We start from the raw sequence: 17,921 nt of genomic DNA, 5'->3' as shown, positions 1-17,921 counted from the left end.
GTCAGAATGAGGTGGCCACTACTCTTGTTTCCAAAATTTCTGAGGCAGAGAATTTCTACAATGAAGCTCAACTGAAGGAAGTTGTTTTGAAGGAACAAATAAAAGTTTGTGAGGCTGCCTTATCATCTTTGGAGAAGGAAAAGAATAAACGCATTGCGGAAACTATAGGGTACAAAAAGGAGCTTAAAAATGTGATGAAGGACAGATCTCAAATGTTGGAAGATAAAAGAAAAGTTGAGCAAGAATTGTTTGACGTGGCTTACAAATGGTCAGATTTGTGTAGTGAATATGAGCTCAATCGCATGGCTGCTATAAATATCCCGTAAGGGTTTTCGTTGTTCATTGTTATTGTTTGCTGTTGTGTAAGAGGTTGCTCTTGGCTACAAAGACAAAACAAGTGTTACGAAAAATCAAAAAAGCTATTTGTTCTTTTATGTAACTTAATATTATTTTTCCTTTAGCCTAAATAATAACATATCTTCACTAAAAGGAGTAATGAGTGTTGCCGCAACGGGTTTGATTTCCGACGACATCGCTGATTGAATTAAGCAGCAAAAACAGCACCCAACAGGACCTCTCACAAATAGTTTGGTGCTTGGAATTCCAAAAATTTAAACTTATGCAATAAACGAGCTATCAAGCAGGGAAGCACTCAAAAAAATGAACCTAAGATAGGTGCTAGAACTGATTAAGAAAGTAAGAAACAGAAACAGATTGCATTTGAATCGAAATTAAACTCAGATAAAATTTTGTCGAAACTTTTCTACGAAATGTCTAAGAGAAAAATCCAGTTTCTGGTGCAAAGTTGTGGTTCTGATGCTTCCAGATTTCGAAAATGAGTTGCACTAGTCTTTTGAATTTTTAAAATTATTGTAATAACCCTTTTGTTGATTGTTTTTTTTTAAAATTGACTAACCAAGCTTTTGCTACAACTCCTACTCAGATTCACATGCACCAAATCCAGAATTCAGAATGCAGCCAATGAAACATCTATAAGGTAAAATCTGTAATAAATGGATACCTTTAATAAGTATTGATAGGATGAGTATAGATACATAGTATCAACTTGTGAACACTCATTATCTTGGTGGAAAAGAAAAGAACCAATTGTTAAGAAAAAGGTATATATGGTTGTTAGAGTGTTTCGAAAGTGTGGTTTTATTCTGTTGTGTTGCGTGTTGGAGTGATTCAAGCAATGCATTACTTTCATCTCTCTCTCGAGCTATGAAGAAATTCTATTCCTTCTCTTTGCAATGGAAGAAGCTCTACTATCATCTCTTTCTCTTAATGTTTCTCTTTCTCTTTCTACACTAACTCACCAATTCTCCTATCTCTCTCTCGAGGTATTTCTCTCTCTGTTAATGTAAACTTATCTATCTTTCCTCATTTTCACTTCCATCATTATAAAATTAATAAATTCTATGTTTTATGAGATGCATATTACTGAAATAACCTATTATCTAGTCAAATCTTACATTTTTAGTTTCAACATTCTCCTACTATGATTAAGACAACAAAACTTATATCCTTTGATTATTTTCTTTTTGGGTAATCAATGAAAGATCTAATTATTATTCTTACATCTAGTTTCTGTTCTTCCAGATTTTAAATCCTAATTTCTGTTTGACAACCCCGAACGTCCAGGTGTCTTGTATCAATCTACAATTAAAGAGGTATCTTAGGAATCACTTTATTGGTTCTTACAAGTTTTTGTAGTGATAGTATTTTCATTATATAGAATTAACATACTAATGACATGATTTATTTTCAATCAGATACATCAAATGACTATTTTATTTACTTTTAAAAAAGCTATTAAATTGCCATTTCCAAATACGAGTCGAAGTGAGAAAATCATTTTAATTTAACAATATTAATATATAACAGGTCATCCCAAAATCTTAAAATCATAACACATAAATTAGATTTGGGCAAAATTCACATAGATAATGTAATAAAATTATAACTAAGATTTGCTTTTTAAAAATGATAATTAGCTTAAATGTATTTTAATTTATACCAGGTCGTTATGTTTTACCCCCTCTTCCCTCCTTTTGTAATTGACCTTTCTCTGTAAGCACATACACACTTACAAAAGGTTTCCATGAGTGAGTTTTCTCTTTTGTTGTTAATTTGCATCAGGTATTTTCTTAGTGAAATTTATTATTAATATTGTTCTATATTGAGTCAACCGTGTCAATTTTTAAACTTTTCGTGGAATCAAACTCCCATCGATTTTATTATTTTCAATGAACCTTGCATTTTTAGTATCAAAAATTATCCTACTATGATTAAGAACAAAAACTTATACCCTTTTGATTATTTTCTTTTTAGGTAATCAATGAAAGATCTATTTATTATTCTTACATCTAGTTTATGTTCTTTTGCAGATTTTAAATCCTAATTTCTGTTTGACAACCTCAAACGTTCAGGTGTCTTATATTGGTTGTCCTATCAATCCACAATTAAAAAGGTATCTTAGGAATACGAAAATCGTAAAATCATAACACATATCACCTAGATACGGACAAAATTCACATAGATAATGTAATAAAATTGCAGTTAAAAAAATACTAAGATTTGCTTTTAAAAATAATAATTAGCTTAAGTGTATTTATATTTATATATGTCATTATATTTTACCCCTCTTCCTTCTTTTTATAATAATTAGCACATACAAACTTACAAAAGGTTTCCATGTTTAAAGTTTTGGGTAGTAAGTTTTCTCTTTTGTCTCCTTTCTAAACAACGATTTTATCACTTGTTCTTCTTAAACCTCTATTTAATGTTACTTTTGTTGTTTTTCTACCACAACCAATCATGACTGGTTTTTTTCATTGTCATTTGTCACAACAATTATGTGAACACTCACTATTGCTAAAGATACAAGTAAAAAGAACCTAACTTCTTTAATTTCCACATGTCCTGGAATCAAATTCCCATCGACTTTCTTCATTTTCAATGAACCTTTCATTTTTAGTTTCAACAATTCTCCTACTATGATTAAGACAACAAAACTTATACCCTTTGATTATTTTCTTTTTGAGTAATCAATGAAAGATCTATTGATTATTCTTACATCTAGTTTCCGTTCTTGCAGATTTTAAATCATAATTTCTGTTTGACACCCCAAACATTCGGGTGTCTTATATTGGTTGTCCTATCAATTCATATTTAAAGAGGTATGTTAAGAATCACTTTACTAGAAATCTTGTTTAACAAATACATGGTTATTTTTCAAAGCATGCATCTATGACTATTTTTCAAAGCTTGCCTCCATAAAATATACTTGTTAATAATGTACTTGTTAATTAATTAATGTCCCAATAAGAGACTTATCAATTGTGTAGGAGCGCTCTCCCACAAACCCCATAAACTCTTTTACACTTTCAATATTGGGAAGAGTCGTCTTAATATTATTTCAGATGGCCATCATCATGAACATTAAGTTTGTTTCATCCAAAGGCTTTTTTTTCATAGCCGCTAGGGTCAGTAATAACATGATTTGTTCATTCCAGTAAGAGAAATTATGGCCATTAAACATTGACACAAATATATATATATATATATATATATATATATATATATATATTTGTTTAATTTTTTTCTCATGTAAAAAAAGAAACTATTTCATTAAAACAATAAAAAAAACATAGGATAAAATTTATTGGCTTTTGAATACAACACCACAATGGGATCTTAAAATTACATCATTCTCATCTATACTAAATGAGGGTATGTATCCATGAGAAATTAGCCTTTAGTGTTCTAAAGATTCAACGAGAGATGAATAAGTGTGAGCTTTTTTCTCTTTGAGAGATTGTTCTTCAGTGCAGTGTTATGGAAATTCAATTTGATGGAAGTAGGACAAAGAAACTTTTACATACTTATAAACGTCCTCAGTCATCATTAGAAAATTGCTCCTTATTAACCCAATTATTGGTTTGCCTTTGCTTATTAATTTATTTACTTATTGACTATTTAATTATAATAAGTTATATATACACGAGACATAAAACCTCACACTTATACCATATTATAAATGAATATGATACATGTTGTTAAGGTAGTGTCGAATCGAATGCATACTTTTTTTTTTACTTAACAAATATTTTGATTTACATACTTGTGTGTCATTAAGTACACGTTTGGATATGATTCATTGTTTTGTTGGACGGAGGTTAAAACTTTTTCAAAACATAATGTTATTGAAGAACTAAATATTTTCGTTAAAATCATGAAAGAGATGAAAAAGAAAACATATTTTAAAACACTTATCTCACCTAATATTTTAAAACTAAATATATTAAAAAGTTGTTTATCTTTAGTGTATAAAATAATTGAATATTTATAATATAAAGCATTAAATTTAATTACTATGCACAACTTCAGAATTTATTTTTACAATAAAAGAGAGTTAGTAGAACCTATAATAAATGATCTTAAAATAATTTTTTTATCTAATACCTCCTTTGTTGTTCAGGTTAAAGAAAGTTGCATTTGGTGGAATACAAATTGATGGACTGCCTTGTGGGTTTTGCATCTTCTGTTTCAAGAGATTTAGTGTGTGGTGCATTAAATCAATTGCGTTATCTTCGCTCCTTTAACAATTTTTTCAAAAAGCTTGAGCAAGGAGAGGACGATTTGATTGTAACAAAACATGATGTCCAAAAATCCGTTGAAGATGCAAAGAGGAAAACTAAAGAGACTACTGGAGTTGTTGACAAGTGGCTGCAAAATGCTATGAGTGACATAGGTAAAGTGAATCAGTTGCTAGAAGAGGCAAGAACAAACAAAATGTGTTGCTTTGGGTATTGTCCAAATTGGATTTGGCGATACCATACAGGAAAAAAGCTAGCAAATAAAGTTTTTGACCTTGAAAAGTTCATTGATGAGGGTAAAAACTATGTGTCATTTGACCGCAACGCTACGCTACCTTCAGACACCCTTGACATTCTTTCAGAAAAATGCATGAATTTTGAGAGTAGACAATCTGCTTTTGAGCAACTACTGGATGCAGTGAAAAATAATGATGTTTCCATGATTGGGTTGTATGGAATGGGAGGTTGTGGTAAAACCACATTAGCAATGGAAATTAGGAAGTTCGTAGAAGAAGAGCATCTTTTTGAAAAAGTTCTTTTTGTGCCTGTTTCTAGTACAGTGGAAGTTGGGAGGATTCAAGAGAAAATAGCAAGTTCACTGCAAGTTGAATTTCCAGAAACCGAAGAAATGCAGAGAGCCCAAAGATTGTGCTCAATATTAACTCAAGAGAAAAATGTTTTTATAATTCTAGATGATGTGTGGGAGAAGCTTGACTTTGGCCGTATTGGAATTCCTTCTTCTGAACACCTTAAAGGCTGCAAGATTCTCATTACCACTAGATCAGAAGCTGTTTGTACTTTAATGGATTGTCAAAGAAAGATTTACTTGCCAATTTTAACCGATGAAGAAGCATGGACTCTTTTCCAAAATAAAGCACTTATATCAGATGCCACCTCTGATACCTTAAAGGAAATAGGAAGATTAATTTCCGATGAATGTAAAGGATTGCCGGTTGCCATTGTAGCTGCTGCTTGTAGTTTGAAGGGAAAAGCTGAGACGGAATGGAGGGTTGCATTGAATAAATTGAGACATTCCGAGCCAATAAATATTAGAAGAGGTTTGACTGATCCCTACAAGTGCCTGCAGTTGAGCTATGATAATTTAGATACTAAAGAAGCTAAATCACTTTTCCTGTTGTGCTCTGTGTTTCCTAAAGATTTTGAAATTCAAATTGAAACTTTAACAAGATGTGCAATAGGATTAGGTGTAGTTGGAGAAGTTGACTCATATGAAGAGGCAAGGAGTGAAGTGAGTGCAGCTAAATTTAAGCTTGTTAGTTGTTGTTTATTGTTGGATGCAGATCATGAACGTGTCAAAATGCATTATATAGTTCGCAATGTAGCCCACATAATAGCAAAATATGAGAATAAGATGATCAAGTGTGAAGTGGAAAAGGATGTTATAGTGGAACAAAATTCAGTAAGATATCTATTTTGTGTGAAATTTCCAAATGATTTGGATTGCTCCAATCTTGAGTTTTTATACTTACAGACAAAGATGAAAGAATTTGATGGGATTTTCAAAAGAATGGGAATGCTCAAAGTTTTGATTCTTCAAAACGATGAGGATGAAAAAACACGATTGTCAACAATATCTTTCAAAACATTAACAAATCTTCGTTGTCTATTCATTGAGAATTATGAATTGAGCGACTTCTCATTTTTTAGCGGTCTGAAGAAACTTCAAAGTCTCTCGTTATGTAATTGTTTACTGCCTTCATTTCCTGAATTACAAACCGATGTTGCGATTACACTAAAATTGTTAGACTTGAATGGATGTAACATTAAAGTGAAGAATTTTGAAGTGATTAAAAGAATCCCGTTTTTGGAAGAGTTGTACATTATTGATGGAGAATGGGATGCTAACAGTGAGGACAATATTGAATTCTTTAAGACGTTTAGCTTTCCCGAAACACTTCAAAGGTATGGAATTGTGTTAGGGTCCCATAAATTTGACCATTTTAATTATGGAGATATTTACATTCATGGAAGAACTTTATTACTTAACCATTTTGACGTATCAAATGAGGTAATAAAGGGTTTGGCAAAAAAAGCAAAGGATCTATTTGTACGAAATATTCATGGAGGCGCAAAAAATATCAGCCCTGATATATTTCAAATTGAAGGAGGAGGTTTGGATGAGTTGAATAAGTTGGAGATACATGATTCTGAAGAGTTAGAATGTTTGATTGACACTTGTAGTCACTCGAGTGATGTGGTAACTCTCTTCTCCGAGTTGCATACGCTTGGAATTGAGAACATGAGAAATCTAAGAGTTATATGGCATTGTTTTCTTCCTGCCAATGGACCTTTTGAGAACTTAAAGAAGTTTGATTTAAGTGATTGTCCACGGTTGACATTTCTCTTCACATATGTGCTTGCTCGAAACTTTGTAAAATTGAAAATATTAAAAATATCAAGATGTGATAAACTGAAGTATATATTAGCAGATGAATTCACCACAGGGCATCCTGTACAAATTTTCCAAATTCTGCAGGATGTACAGATATATAGCTGTCGAGAATTAAAACATATATTCCCAGCCAACATTGTTGGAGGCTTAACTCAATTGAAAGTTGTTGAGATAGAAGAATGTGACAAGCTAGATCAAATAATTGGAGATATTGTTCCATCAACAGACCGTGATAAACTAATAGAGAAAGGTAAGCATCCATATTTCTATAGCCCTTCAATTCCAACAACAGTTGTGTTACATTACATGGTATTCCTTAGTTAAAAATGGTGACACATGTTATTTTCCGTTAGTATAAGGTTCAAACTTATATATTGTTTCATTGCGATGTTATTTTCCGTTAGTAAGGTTCAAACTCGAGACACTACTAATCTACGTTTACTTAAATCAATTACTTGTTAATACACTACAAGCAAAATTGGTCTCATTTAAAATTATAGACAATTATATTTGCATATGAAGTTGTTTGTCAAATTTAAAATTATTTAAAGGAAACTGTCATGTACGATTATTTTAGTTCCTAGAAACCAATATTTTTTTAATTTATAATTGCTTTTCAGGAACTCTATCCAGCCTTACAAGTCTTAAGATAAAACGTTGTGGGAAGTTAGGCTCAATTTTTACAGCATCTATAGCTAAGAACTTGACTTCTTTGGAAGAATTGTTCATAAAAGACTGCAAAAGTTTGAAGGATATAGTAACTCACGAAAGGGTCAACAAAAATCAGGAGGAAAGCATTGTTGAGGATGAACATGATTGTCAGAGTGATATTTCAATCTTCCAAAGTTTGAAAAAGCTACATATCAGTGAATGTGAGTTATTGGAGGGTATATTCCATGATATAACAAATAAAGAGGCTGCTGATTTGAAAGACTTCTCTAGTCGAAATAATACTCAAATTAAGCTTCCTGCTTTACTAGTACTTGAACTTCAGGAAGTAAATGTATATTACTGTCGAGAATTAAAACATATATTCCCAGCCAACATTGTTGGATGCTTAGGTCAATTGAAAGTGCTCAAGATAGAAAGATGCGACATGCTAGATCAAATAATTGGGGATATTGTTTCATTAGCAGAGCAGGATAGAAAAGAAGAACTTGATGAAATCGTTGAGGAAGGTAAGCATCCACATTTATATAACACTTCAATTCCAACAATAACAATTGCGAAGCATAGCCCTGCTACATTTTTCTTTTTTCATTTCTAAATATGTTTAAACGTGTATTAATAAGTCTAAATATTGCTAATTTAAAAATGGTGACTTTTGAATTTCGTTACAAGTTACATAAACACTGTGAATCTGTTATTATATATGAAAAATTTAAGCATAATAATTATATATTGTTTCATCGCGATGTTATTTTCCATTAGTAAGGTTCAAATTCGAGACACTACTAATCTAATTTTACTTAAACCAACTACTTGTTAATATACTTCAAGCAAAATTGGTCTCATTTAAAATTAAAGACAATTATATTTGCATGGAAGTTGTTTGTTAAATTTAAAATTACTTAAAGGAAACTGTCTTGTGCGACTATTTTCATCATTATTAACCGATAACTCGAAGCTCTAGATTGTGGTTTTAGTTCCTAGAAACCAATATTTTTTTAATTTATATTTGCTTTTCAGGAACTCTGTCCAGCCTTGCAAGCCTTGAGATAAAACATTGTGGGAAGTTAGGCTCAATTTTTACAGCATCTATAGCTAAGACCTTGACTTCCTTGGAAGAACTGTTCATAGAAGACTGCAAAAGTTTGAAGGATATAGTAACTCACGAAAGCATTGTTGGGGATGAGCATGATATTTCAATCTTCCAAAGTTTGAAAAAGCTTCATATCAGTGAATGTGAGTTATTGGAGGGTATATTCCCTGTTTCTTTTGTTTGAGAATTGAATGATATAACAAATATAGAAGCTGCTGATTTGAAAGACTTCTCTAGTCGAAATAATACTCAAATTGAGCTTCCTGCTTTACAAGTACTTGAACTTCTTCATATTCGAAACAGAACCGTTGTTGGTAGTTATGATGTGATATGTCCATCTTTAAGAAAACTATCATTGGATATTGGGAGATATGTTGGGTTTTCCAACATAAATTGTTCAAGCGATGCTTCAGAAGCTACAAAAAGGGATTCTATTGCAATCAAGGTATGATAAACCATCATTTACATTGTTTCTATCTTTGTGAATTTACAAAAATTAATCTAAATATTTGAATTTCAAGATGATGTTGTGTAAAAAGTAATAAATGGTCTTACATGCCCTGCCACTTACTAGTGACCTGAGTTCGTATCAATAGCTGCAACATAAATTTTTAATATGTAAGTATTGGGATAGATTATTTGGAATAGATTAACTTTGGAAAATTATTTTTTTTAATAGACTAAACAGAAAGCAATTATTTTTGCGAAGAAACAATTGAATCTAAATAATTATAGACATTGCTTAAACTTTTATCTATACGAACGATACGATAGAAATGGAATACGTTAATAATCAGAGTTAAAATAATATTTAGTTTGGTTTAAGAAGTATTTCGGTGTATAAATTGCAGATATCGAACTCAGATTTTGATCCGCCGGTTGAAAGTGTTGAATGTCTTTCAAAACAACCACATGGTTTGAACTTCATTATGACACACAATATTAGAGAGATTGAACTGAAAGGCTTTGATAAGGCAAAGTACCTTTTTAAACTCTCCATTGCTTCATCATTGACGATGTTGGAAATTTTGAGAATTGAGAAATGTCATGGACTTGAGTACATTATAGACACTGATGATGAATATGACAAAGAGCATATGAAAGCTATCTTTCCCAACTTAAAAAAGCTCTCAGTGTATAACTGTTTCCGATTGAAATATATGTTTGGGCAATATGACGTAGCTAATAAGGATTATAAGGAGATTCATATTCAATTCTCAGCATTGGAAATACTCTCTCTTCGGAATCTACCAAAGTTTGGTAGCATTTGTTCTACCAACAATTTCACTGTGACGTGGCCATCTTTGAAGGACTTTGAGTGTTACGCATGTTTGTATCCATTTTATGGTTCAAGAGAGGCTATTATCACAAGTACGAAGGTAGTCTTGTATTTTTTTTCTTTTTATGATTATTAATTAATTTTTCTTTTTTCGTTTATGTTTTTACATTTGCTCTTAATGTCCTACAGGATCCGAAAGGGATTCAGAACCATCTCCCCACTTTGCAAACTCTAAACATAACGCATTCTGATGCAGAACGTATTTTTTGTCTTAATGAACATGAAATGATTGGCCAACAAGTGAGTTTAAGGTTAGAGAACTTGGTGTTACGATTTCTACCTCAAATGACTTATATTTGGGTGGGTCCCAACAATTCGCTTACTCTCCAACATCTTACCACATTAGAAATAAGGAAATGTGAAAAGTTGGAAGTAATCTTTCCAAAGTCTGTTGTAAGATTCTTACCAGAGTTGAAGCTTTTGAAGATAACGAAATGCAAAGAATTAAGAGAAATAATTGAAGGGGATAGAAATTTGTCTAATCTTGTTTCTCCTCAACCATGCTTCCCAAAACTAGAAGCATTGCAAGTTGATCATTGCCAGAAGTTGAAAAGATTTTTCTCTGGATGTTCTTCTGATGACTTTCCCAATCTTCATCTTCTGCCCATAAAAGGTTTGGACTTGATTATGATACCCAATATTAGAGAGATTGAACTGAGAGACTTTGATAATGGAAGGTACCTTTTTAAATTGTCCATTGCTTCAGCATTGATGTTGGAAATTTTGAGAATTGCGGAATGTCCTGGACTTGAGCACATTATAGACACTGATTATGAATATGTCAAAGAGAATTTGAAAGCTATCTTCCCTAACTTAAGAGAGCTCTCAGTGCGTGATTGTGGCCAGTTGAAATATATTGGCCAATATCCCGTAGCTAATCAAGATTACAAGGAGACTCATATTCATTTCTCACCATTGGAAACGCTCCATCTTTCGAGACTACCAAGTTTTGTTAGCATTTATGCTACCAACACTCTCACTGTGACGTGCCCTTCAAAGAATTATTTTGCCTTCCTAAATCTTGGAAAACTAGAAATAATTGAATGTGCGAAATTGGAAGTAGTCTTTCCAAAGTCTGTGCTAAGATGCTTACCAAAGTTGAATGTTCTTGTGATAAGAGACTGCAAAGAATTAAAGCATATCATGGAAGAAGACGAGTCCAATTTTCTTTCTATAAATGGAGGCTCTGAACTAGAGGAGTTTATAGGATGTGATAAAGAAGCTTCAAAGAATTATTTTGCCTTAACAAATCTTGAAAAACTAGAAATAATTGAATGTGCAATATTGGAAATAGTCTTTCCAAAGTCTGTTTTAAGATGCTTACCAAAGTTGAATGTTCTTGTTATAAGAAACTGCAAAGAATTAAAGCATATCGTGGAAGAAGACGAGTCCAATCTTCTTTCTATAGATGGAGGCTCTGAACTAAAGGAGATTATTGGATGTGATAAAGAAGCTTCAAAGAATTATTTTACCTTCCCAAATCTGGAAAAACTAGAAATAATTGAATGTGCGAAATTGGAAATAGTCTTTCCAAAGTCTGTTTTAAGATGCTTTCCAAAGTTGAAGCTTTTGAAGGTAAGAAAATGCGAAGAATTAAAACAAATCATTGAAGGAGATAAAAATTTGTCTAATATTCTTTCTCCTCAACCATGCTTTCCAAAACTAGAAACATTGCATGTTGATCATTGTCACAAGTTGAAAAGATTATTCTCTGGATCTGCTTCTAATGACCTTCCGAATCTTCTTCTTCTGGCCATAAATGGAGCCTATGAACTAGAAGAGCTTGTTGGATGTAAACAAGGAAAGATTAAAGTTGAGCTCCCAAGGCTCAAACTTTTAATATTTCTGCATCTTTCAAACTTCCGTCAAGAGATTGAATTGGATAATTTAAAGAATTGCATTGTCTACAAATGTCCACAACTCTTTTTGACATCAACAACTACTCTTGAGAAGCTCTCGGTAGATTTTCCTTATGAAGGTAAATATTATATAAAGTCTTCAAATTTAAACTATTACAGTATAGAAATGAGGTAACTCGCTATCTAATTCTTCTCTAGATAAATGTTGGTCTTAATTCGTATACACTCTCAAAAAGGAAATTTACGAGTTCCAAACTAAATGTAATTTTTATCTCACTTTTGTTCAACAACCTCAAATTATTTTAAAAAATTACATTTTTTTTAGTTATTTTCACATTTTGTTTGCACTATTACAATTTAGTTATCTGTGTAATTTACTCTATCCTAGTGTACTATTATTTATTATTTATTATTTGTTTTTTTTATGATGTCAAGAAATATTAAATAATTGTTATGTTGACTAAATGTTTTGAATCCGCTTATTCTAACTCCACAATCCACAACTAAAGTTGCTAATTCGTTCACAAAATATGATCACATTTGAAATAAGTCTTGCCTATGTATATTGGCATGGTCTGAGACAATTCGTCCCTTCATTTGTAAACAATTTTACCTAAAGAAAATATATTTACAAATTCATTATTTCGCTCAGAGAGGACGGTTTCAAATTCCCAACAGAGTACTCACCAGAAATTTTTAAAATAAGAAAATTAACTTGATTTTTGCTGCAAGACTTTTAATTTTAGGTTAGTAATTTTAGTTATGAAGAACACTGTTGTAAAGGGTACTTAAGACGTAGAGTCGCCACTTTATGTTGATGGATGATAAAAAAATTTCTATCATGTTTTATATCTTTTTTTGTATTATTAATTGTAATGATTTAATGATCCATCATGGAAAGTTGAGGTTGTATTCCTTTTGTTATGTATTTCATTTTCACGTGAATTCCCTAATATATATATCTTTGTACAGATTTCATAAACACTGAACTTGATTTTTGGGAATTTGATCGCATAGTAAAATTCATATATGACGATTCAACTATTAGTGGTAGCAGTGAGTTCACTTCATCACAGGTTAGAACCAACCAATCTATGAATATAAATACAATTAAAAAAAATTATAGCCTATTCTGTCTCATTATTAGAATAACTTCTTTCAATTTTAACGTACTAAATTTGATCTCCCTTTTTATTAAACAAATCAATGTAATCCATTAAATTTAATGTACCATTAAAATTCTTAAAGTAAATAATCTTTGGTAGATCAACAGAAGCCACCTTAATTACCAACAAATGCACATCTGCCAAGTAATTTAACAGGAAATGAATGATCGATGTATACTACTCAAAGCTAAGGAGTGAACAAAGAAAATTGTTGGTGTCCCTTGTTTCAGAAAAAAAGGACTGTTGCATGTTCCTTTTCGAATGGTTTGAGGTTGATACACATTTTCATTTCATTTTTATAAAAAAAACAAAAATATTCTACCTAATTACACATCTTCTGGGCATGTGCAGATTGCAGAATATTGAGTGGGGCAAAGAATTCAATTGCATTAGTTAAAGTCATAATATGTCAACTATTTAAGAATCAAATAAAAATTAGTAACCTAAATATGGAGAAGAAGGAAGTATAGTCACAATGAAAGTTACTTTACCAAACTTAGCTTTTGCATTGTAAATATGAAACTGACAACATTTATTGGAAAAGTTCTAGCTTATCACTGATAGACTAGCAATACCAACTACTGCCTTAGAATTTAGAAGCCCACCTCTAATTTGTAATATTACTAAACATAAAAATGGATTTTGTAATATTAAGACTAACTCCTAACTTGCTTGTGCAATATTTCAAAGGAAAGGTGGTGTATCAGAATCAAACAATCAAGGAGGTTTTCCATACCAATATGCACTTGAAGAAGCAAGTAATAGGTCTCCTTTCAAAACTTTAGAGCCACTGACTCAATCGTATTTTTTCAATTTGTAATACACAGGAGATTGGGGACATAGGAAATGAGAGCATTAAAGAGGGCCCTTTAGTAGAGGGTGCTAAGACAAAATCTTCATCAACTGGTGTTGAAGACATTGGCATTGGAGGTGGTGTTGCAACTCACATTGAGTCTGGTGGCGTGGACATACTTGCACAATATTCCAAGGTTGTTGAACAAGATGATAAGATGAATGAAGGAAAGGCAGAAATACTGCCAAGTCCAGATTGCACAGAAGCTGTTGAAATTGGATTTGAGAGTTCATGGGTTGATGAAATGCGTCAACGTGTTGTCATGAGGGATCCTAAGCTCCGAGAGGACATTGCACAGAGACAAATAGAAGAGAATTCTAAGAGGTATGACTATTTAAATTTTGAACTGTGTAATGTAAAGAATGAATATTACTGACTTTATTGATGCCCAATTAAAATGTATAAATGTTTCTCTTTTGATATACATTTGGTGGCATATGAAATTTTTACAAAATTGATAGTATCAGTTTCTTAGTTTTTTTTTCTTTGGCGAGGAATTTAAGTTTGTTACACAGGTGTAGTAGTGGGAACACGGTACAAGATGCTCAGGCTGTTGAACGAGCTGATGGGCCTAAGATTAGCTTGGAAGAAGGTGTTGCTTCTAATGACCACATTGGGACCCTGAGAAATGAAGAAGCAGAGGAGGAATTTGTTGCAGAAGTTTCCACTTCAGAAATACCAAGAATAGCAACAACATTAACAAGCTCACAACCAGTTGAAACACCCGAAAATGTGAGTCTAATAAAAGTATTTGATGAAATAAAAGTATCGAGAGTATAGTTATTTTACACATGTTCATTACTTCGTTTAGGAATTGGTGGACAAACAGCGGATTATTGAACCGTCTTTGATTAACCAACAAAATCCATTTGGAGAAATTGTAAGTAGCCCCAAGATTCCTCTGCTAAATGGCAAACAAAATACCATCAATTGTTTTAAATTAATATGCTTGTCCACCTTCTATCAATAATGGCAAACAAAATACCATCAAATGTCCACATCAAGTAGTCATGTATGCAAAGCTAAATATCTTTTTGTTCTTGTGCAGAGAATTGAGCAAGTTCCTGTGGAGGAAACCATAGCAAAGAACACCAATATGGCAGCTTCATCAATTCTTTCTCGACCTGTTAATACTCAGTTGGACCAGAAAATTACTTTCCAAAGTAAATCATATCCATATGTAAGTTTATTTTAAACAATTGACATCTCCAACTTATTTGGTCAATGTAAACATGATGTTGTCATTTTGATTTATCATTTTTCACATAAATAAAATTAAGAAAAACAAAACACACTCAATTTTAAATTGGGATTTAAATTTAATAAATATGTTACCATCACGTTCATAGTTTAACTTCTACTCCTTGCATTTTTATGATTTTATCAAAATTGGTATTAAGAAACTAAATGCTTTGTAATTATTATGGCTTGATGCTAACGTCTTGTCTGTTATATATTTTTTTCTTATTCCTCTCAGAGTGAAATTACGAGCAGCCAAACTGAGGCGGGCACTGCTAAAGAAATTGACCATCCTAAAATTATTCAGGACTTTGGGACCAACGATGTCATAAGCTTATTTGCATCAGGAAAAGAGAGTAAAGATAGCCCAGTAGGAAAGACCCTCGCTGAACTAGAAAAGTTTTTGAACATGTCTCTGAAGGACGTAGTTAGCTCTGAAACTGACACTCTTCGTCTTTGGTCTACTCTTAATTTGTTGTCCAACCTTCCTTTCAAAGATGTGACTCTATCAGATGGACTCAAACGTATTATAGACACTATGCTCCAAAACTTCCCAACCATTCTACGCTCCTTTAAGCAAGGCTTTGCTGCCACCGACAAGCTGGGAAAGCTTGAAGCTTGTCAGAATGAGGTGGCCACTACTCTTGTTTCCAAAATTTCTGAGGCAGAGAATTTCTACAGTGAAGTTGAACTGAAGGAAGTAGCTTTGAAGGAACAAATAAAAGTTTGTGAGGCTGCCTTATCATCTTTGGAGAAGGAAAAGAATAAATGCATTGTGGAAACTACAGGGTACAAAAAGGAGCTTGAAAATGTGATGAAGGACAGATCTCAAATGTTGGAAGATAAAAGAAAAGTTGAGCAAGAGTTGTTTGACGTGACTTACAAATGGTCAAATTTGTGTAGTGAATATGAGCTCAATCGCATGGCTGCTATAAATATCTCGTAAGGGTTTTCGTTGTTCATTGTTATTGTTTGATGTTGTGTAAGTGGTTGCTCTTGGCTACAAAGACAAAACAAGTGTTCGAAAAATCAAAAAGGCTATTTGTTCTTTTATGTAACTTAATATTATTTTTCCTTTAGACCTAAATAATAACATATCTTCACTAAAAGGAGTAATGAGTGTTGCCGCAACGGGTTTGATTTCCGACGACATCGCTGATTGAATTAAGCAGCAAAAACAGCACCCAACAGGACCTCTCACAAACAGTTTGGTGCTTGGAATTCCAAAAATTTAAACTTATGCAATAAACGAGCTATCAAGCAGGGAAGCACTCAAAAAAATGAACCTAAGATAACTGATTAAGAAAGTAAGAAACAGAAAGAAGTTGCATTTGAATCGAAATTAAACTCAGATAAAATTTTGTCGAAACTTTTCTACGAAATGTCCAAGAGAAAAATCCAGTTTCTGGTGCAAAGTTGTGGTTCTGATGCTTCCAGATTTCGAAAATGAGTTGCACTAGTCTTTTGAGTTTTTAAAATTATTGTAATAACCCTTTTGTTGATTGTTTCTTTTTAAAATTGACTAACCAAGCTTTTGCTACAACTCCTACTCAGATTCACATGCACCAAATCCAGAATTCAGAATGCAGCCAATGAAACAGCAAGTTGTCTTATGAAAATTGTCAAAATTTTGGTGGTTCAAATAGTGAAAATACATAGGACAACTAAAACTTGTAGTGTTTTTGCTTCATTAAGTTGGAAGCACTAAAACAAACTTGTTAGCATAGCAACTGGATGCAGAAACGTGCAATTCCAAAATCTAACTCAGCCAACCCTTATATTGAACAACTCTAACACCCAAATTTTGACTTAATGATTCAAATAGCCTTAAAACAATTTACTGGACTCTGGAACACAAATTAAAACTTGAACAAAACACTAGGAGATTAATGTAAGATGTTCAACAAGGATCAATATGCCAAACCAGATTTAAAGAAAAAAAAATTCGACTCAAACAAAGAAAATGAGTATCAAGAATGGCAAAAAAAGTGTAATAAAGGACATCTATAAGGTAAAATCTGTAATAAATGGATACCTTTAATAAGTAATAGGTATGATAATTTTAATTACCCGCTTATTGATAGTATCAACTTGTGAACACTCATTATCTTTGTGGAAAAGAAAAGAAGGAAATGTTAAAGAAAAAGGTATATATGGTTGTTAGAGTGTTGAGAAAGTGTGGTTTTATTCTGTTGTGTTGCGTGTTGGAGTGATTCAAGCAATGCATTACTTTCATCTCTCTCTCGAGCTATCAAGAAATTCTAATCCTTTTCTTTGCAATGGAAGAAGCTCTACATATCATCTCTTTCTCTTTCTACACTAACTCACCAATTCTCTTATGTCTCGAGGTATTTCTCTCTCTGTTAATGTAAACTTATCTATCTTTCCTCATTTTCACTTCCATCATTATAAATTTAATAAATTCTATGTTTTATGAGATGAATATTACTTAAATAACCTATTATCTACTGTGATCATTGTTATACCCTCTACTGTATTACATATATCATTTATCTTAAAAGTGTTTTAGTTAAAATATAAAAAAATTATGCTCGCTCAAACCTTTTTTTTACGGCATTTTATAATTTCTTTACTAATTTTAAATCGATTTGGCTAAATCTTCTAATTTCTTTACTGAGCTTGCCATCTTTTGTTTCCTATAAATATCTCAAATCTTACATTTTTAGTT

At 32.1% G+C, this 17,921-nt stretch overlaps 2 protein-coding genes across 2 annotated transcripts; both read left to right on the top strand.

Annotated features, from left to right (window-relative positions):
* Positions 1-4,518: 4,518 nt before the first annotated feature.
* LOC108334978 (disease resistance protein SUMM2-like) lies at positions 4,519-9,227 on the top strand. Its single transcript, XM_017570897.2, has 4 exons — positions 4,519-7,264; positions 7,635-8,192; positions 8,704-8,934; positions 8,986-9,227. Exons 1-4 carry the CDS (start codon positions 4,519-4,521, stop codon positions 9,225-9,227), a joined length of 3,777 nt encoding a protein of 1,258 aa, XP_017426386.2.
* LOC108320772 (uncharacterized) lies at positions 8,731-16,208 on the top strand. Its single transcript, XM_052870068.1, has 9 exons — positions 8,731-9,221; positions 9,628-10,155; positions 10,245-12,093; positions 12,947-13,050; positions 13,968-14,317; positions 14,509-14,725; positions 14,805-14,873; positions 15,042-15,173; positions 15,471-16,208. The coding sequence occupies exons 2-9, from the start codon at positions 9,706-9,708 to the stop codon at positions 16,176-16,178; spliced, it is 3,879 nt and encodes a 1,292-aa protein (XP_052726028.1). The 5' UTR covers positions 8,731-9,221; positions 9,628-9,705; the 3' UTR covers positions 16,179-16,208.
* Positions 16,209-17,921: the final 1,713 nt, after the last annotated feature.

The sequence above is a fragment of the Vigna angularis genome, chromosome 10, assembly GCF_016808095.1.
Source record: "Vigna angularis cultivar LongXiaoDou No.4 chromosome 10, ASM1680809v1, whole genome shotgun sequence".
In the NCBI taxonomy this organism is placed as follows: Eukaryota; Viridiplantae; Streptophyta; class Magnoliopsida; order Fabales; family Fabaceae; genus Vigna; species Vigna angularis.
This window is presented reverse-complemented; position numbering and strand designations above follow the sequence as displayed.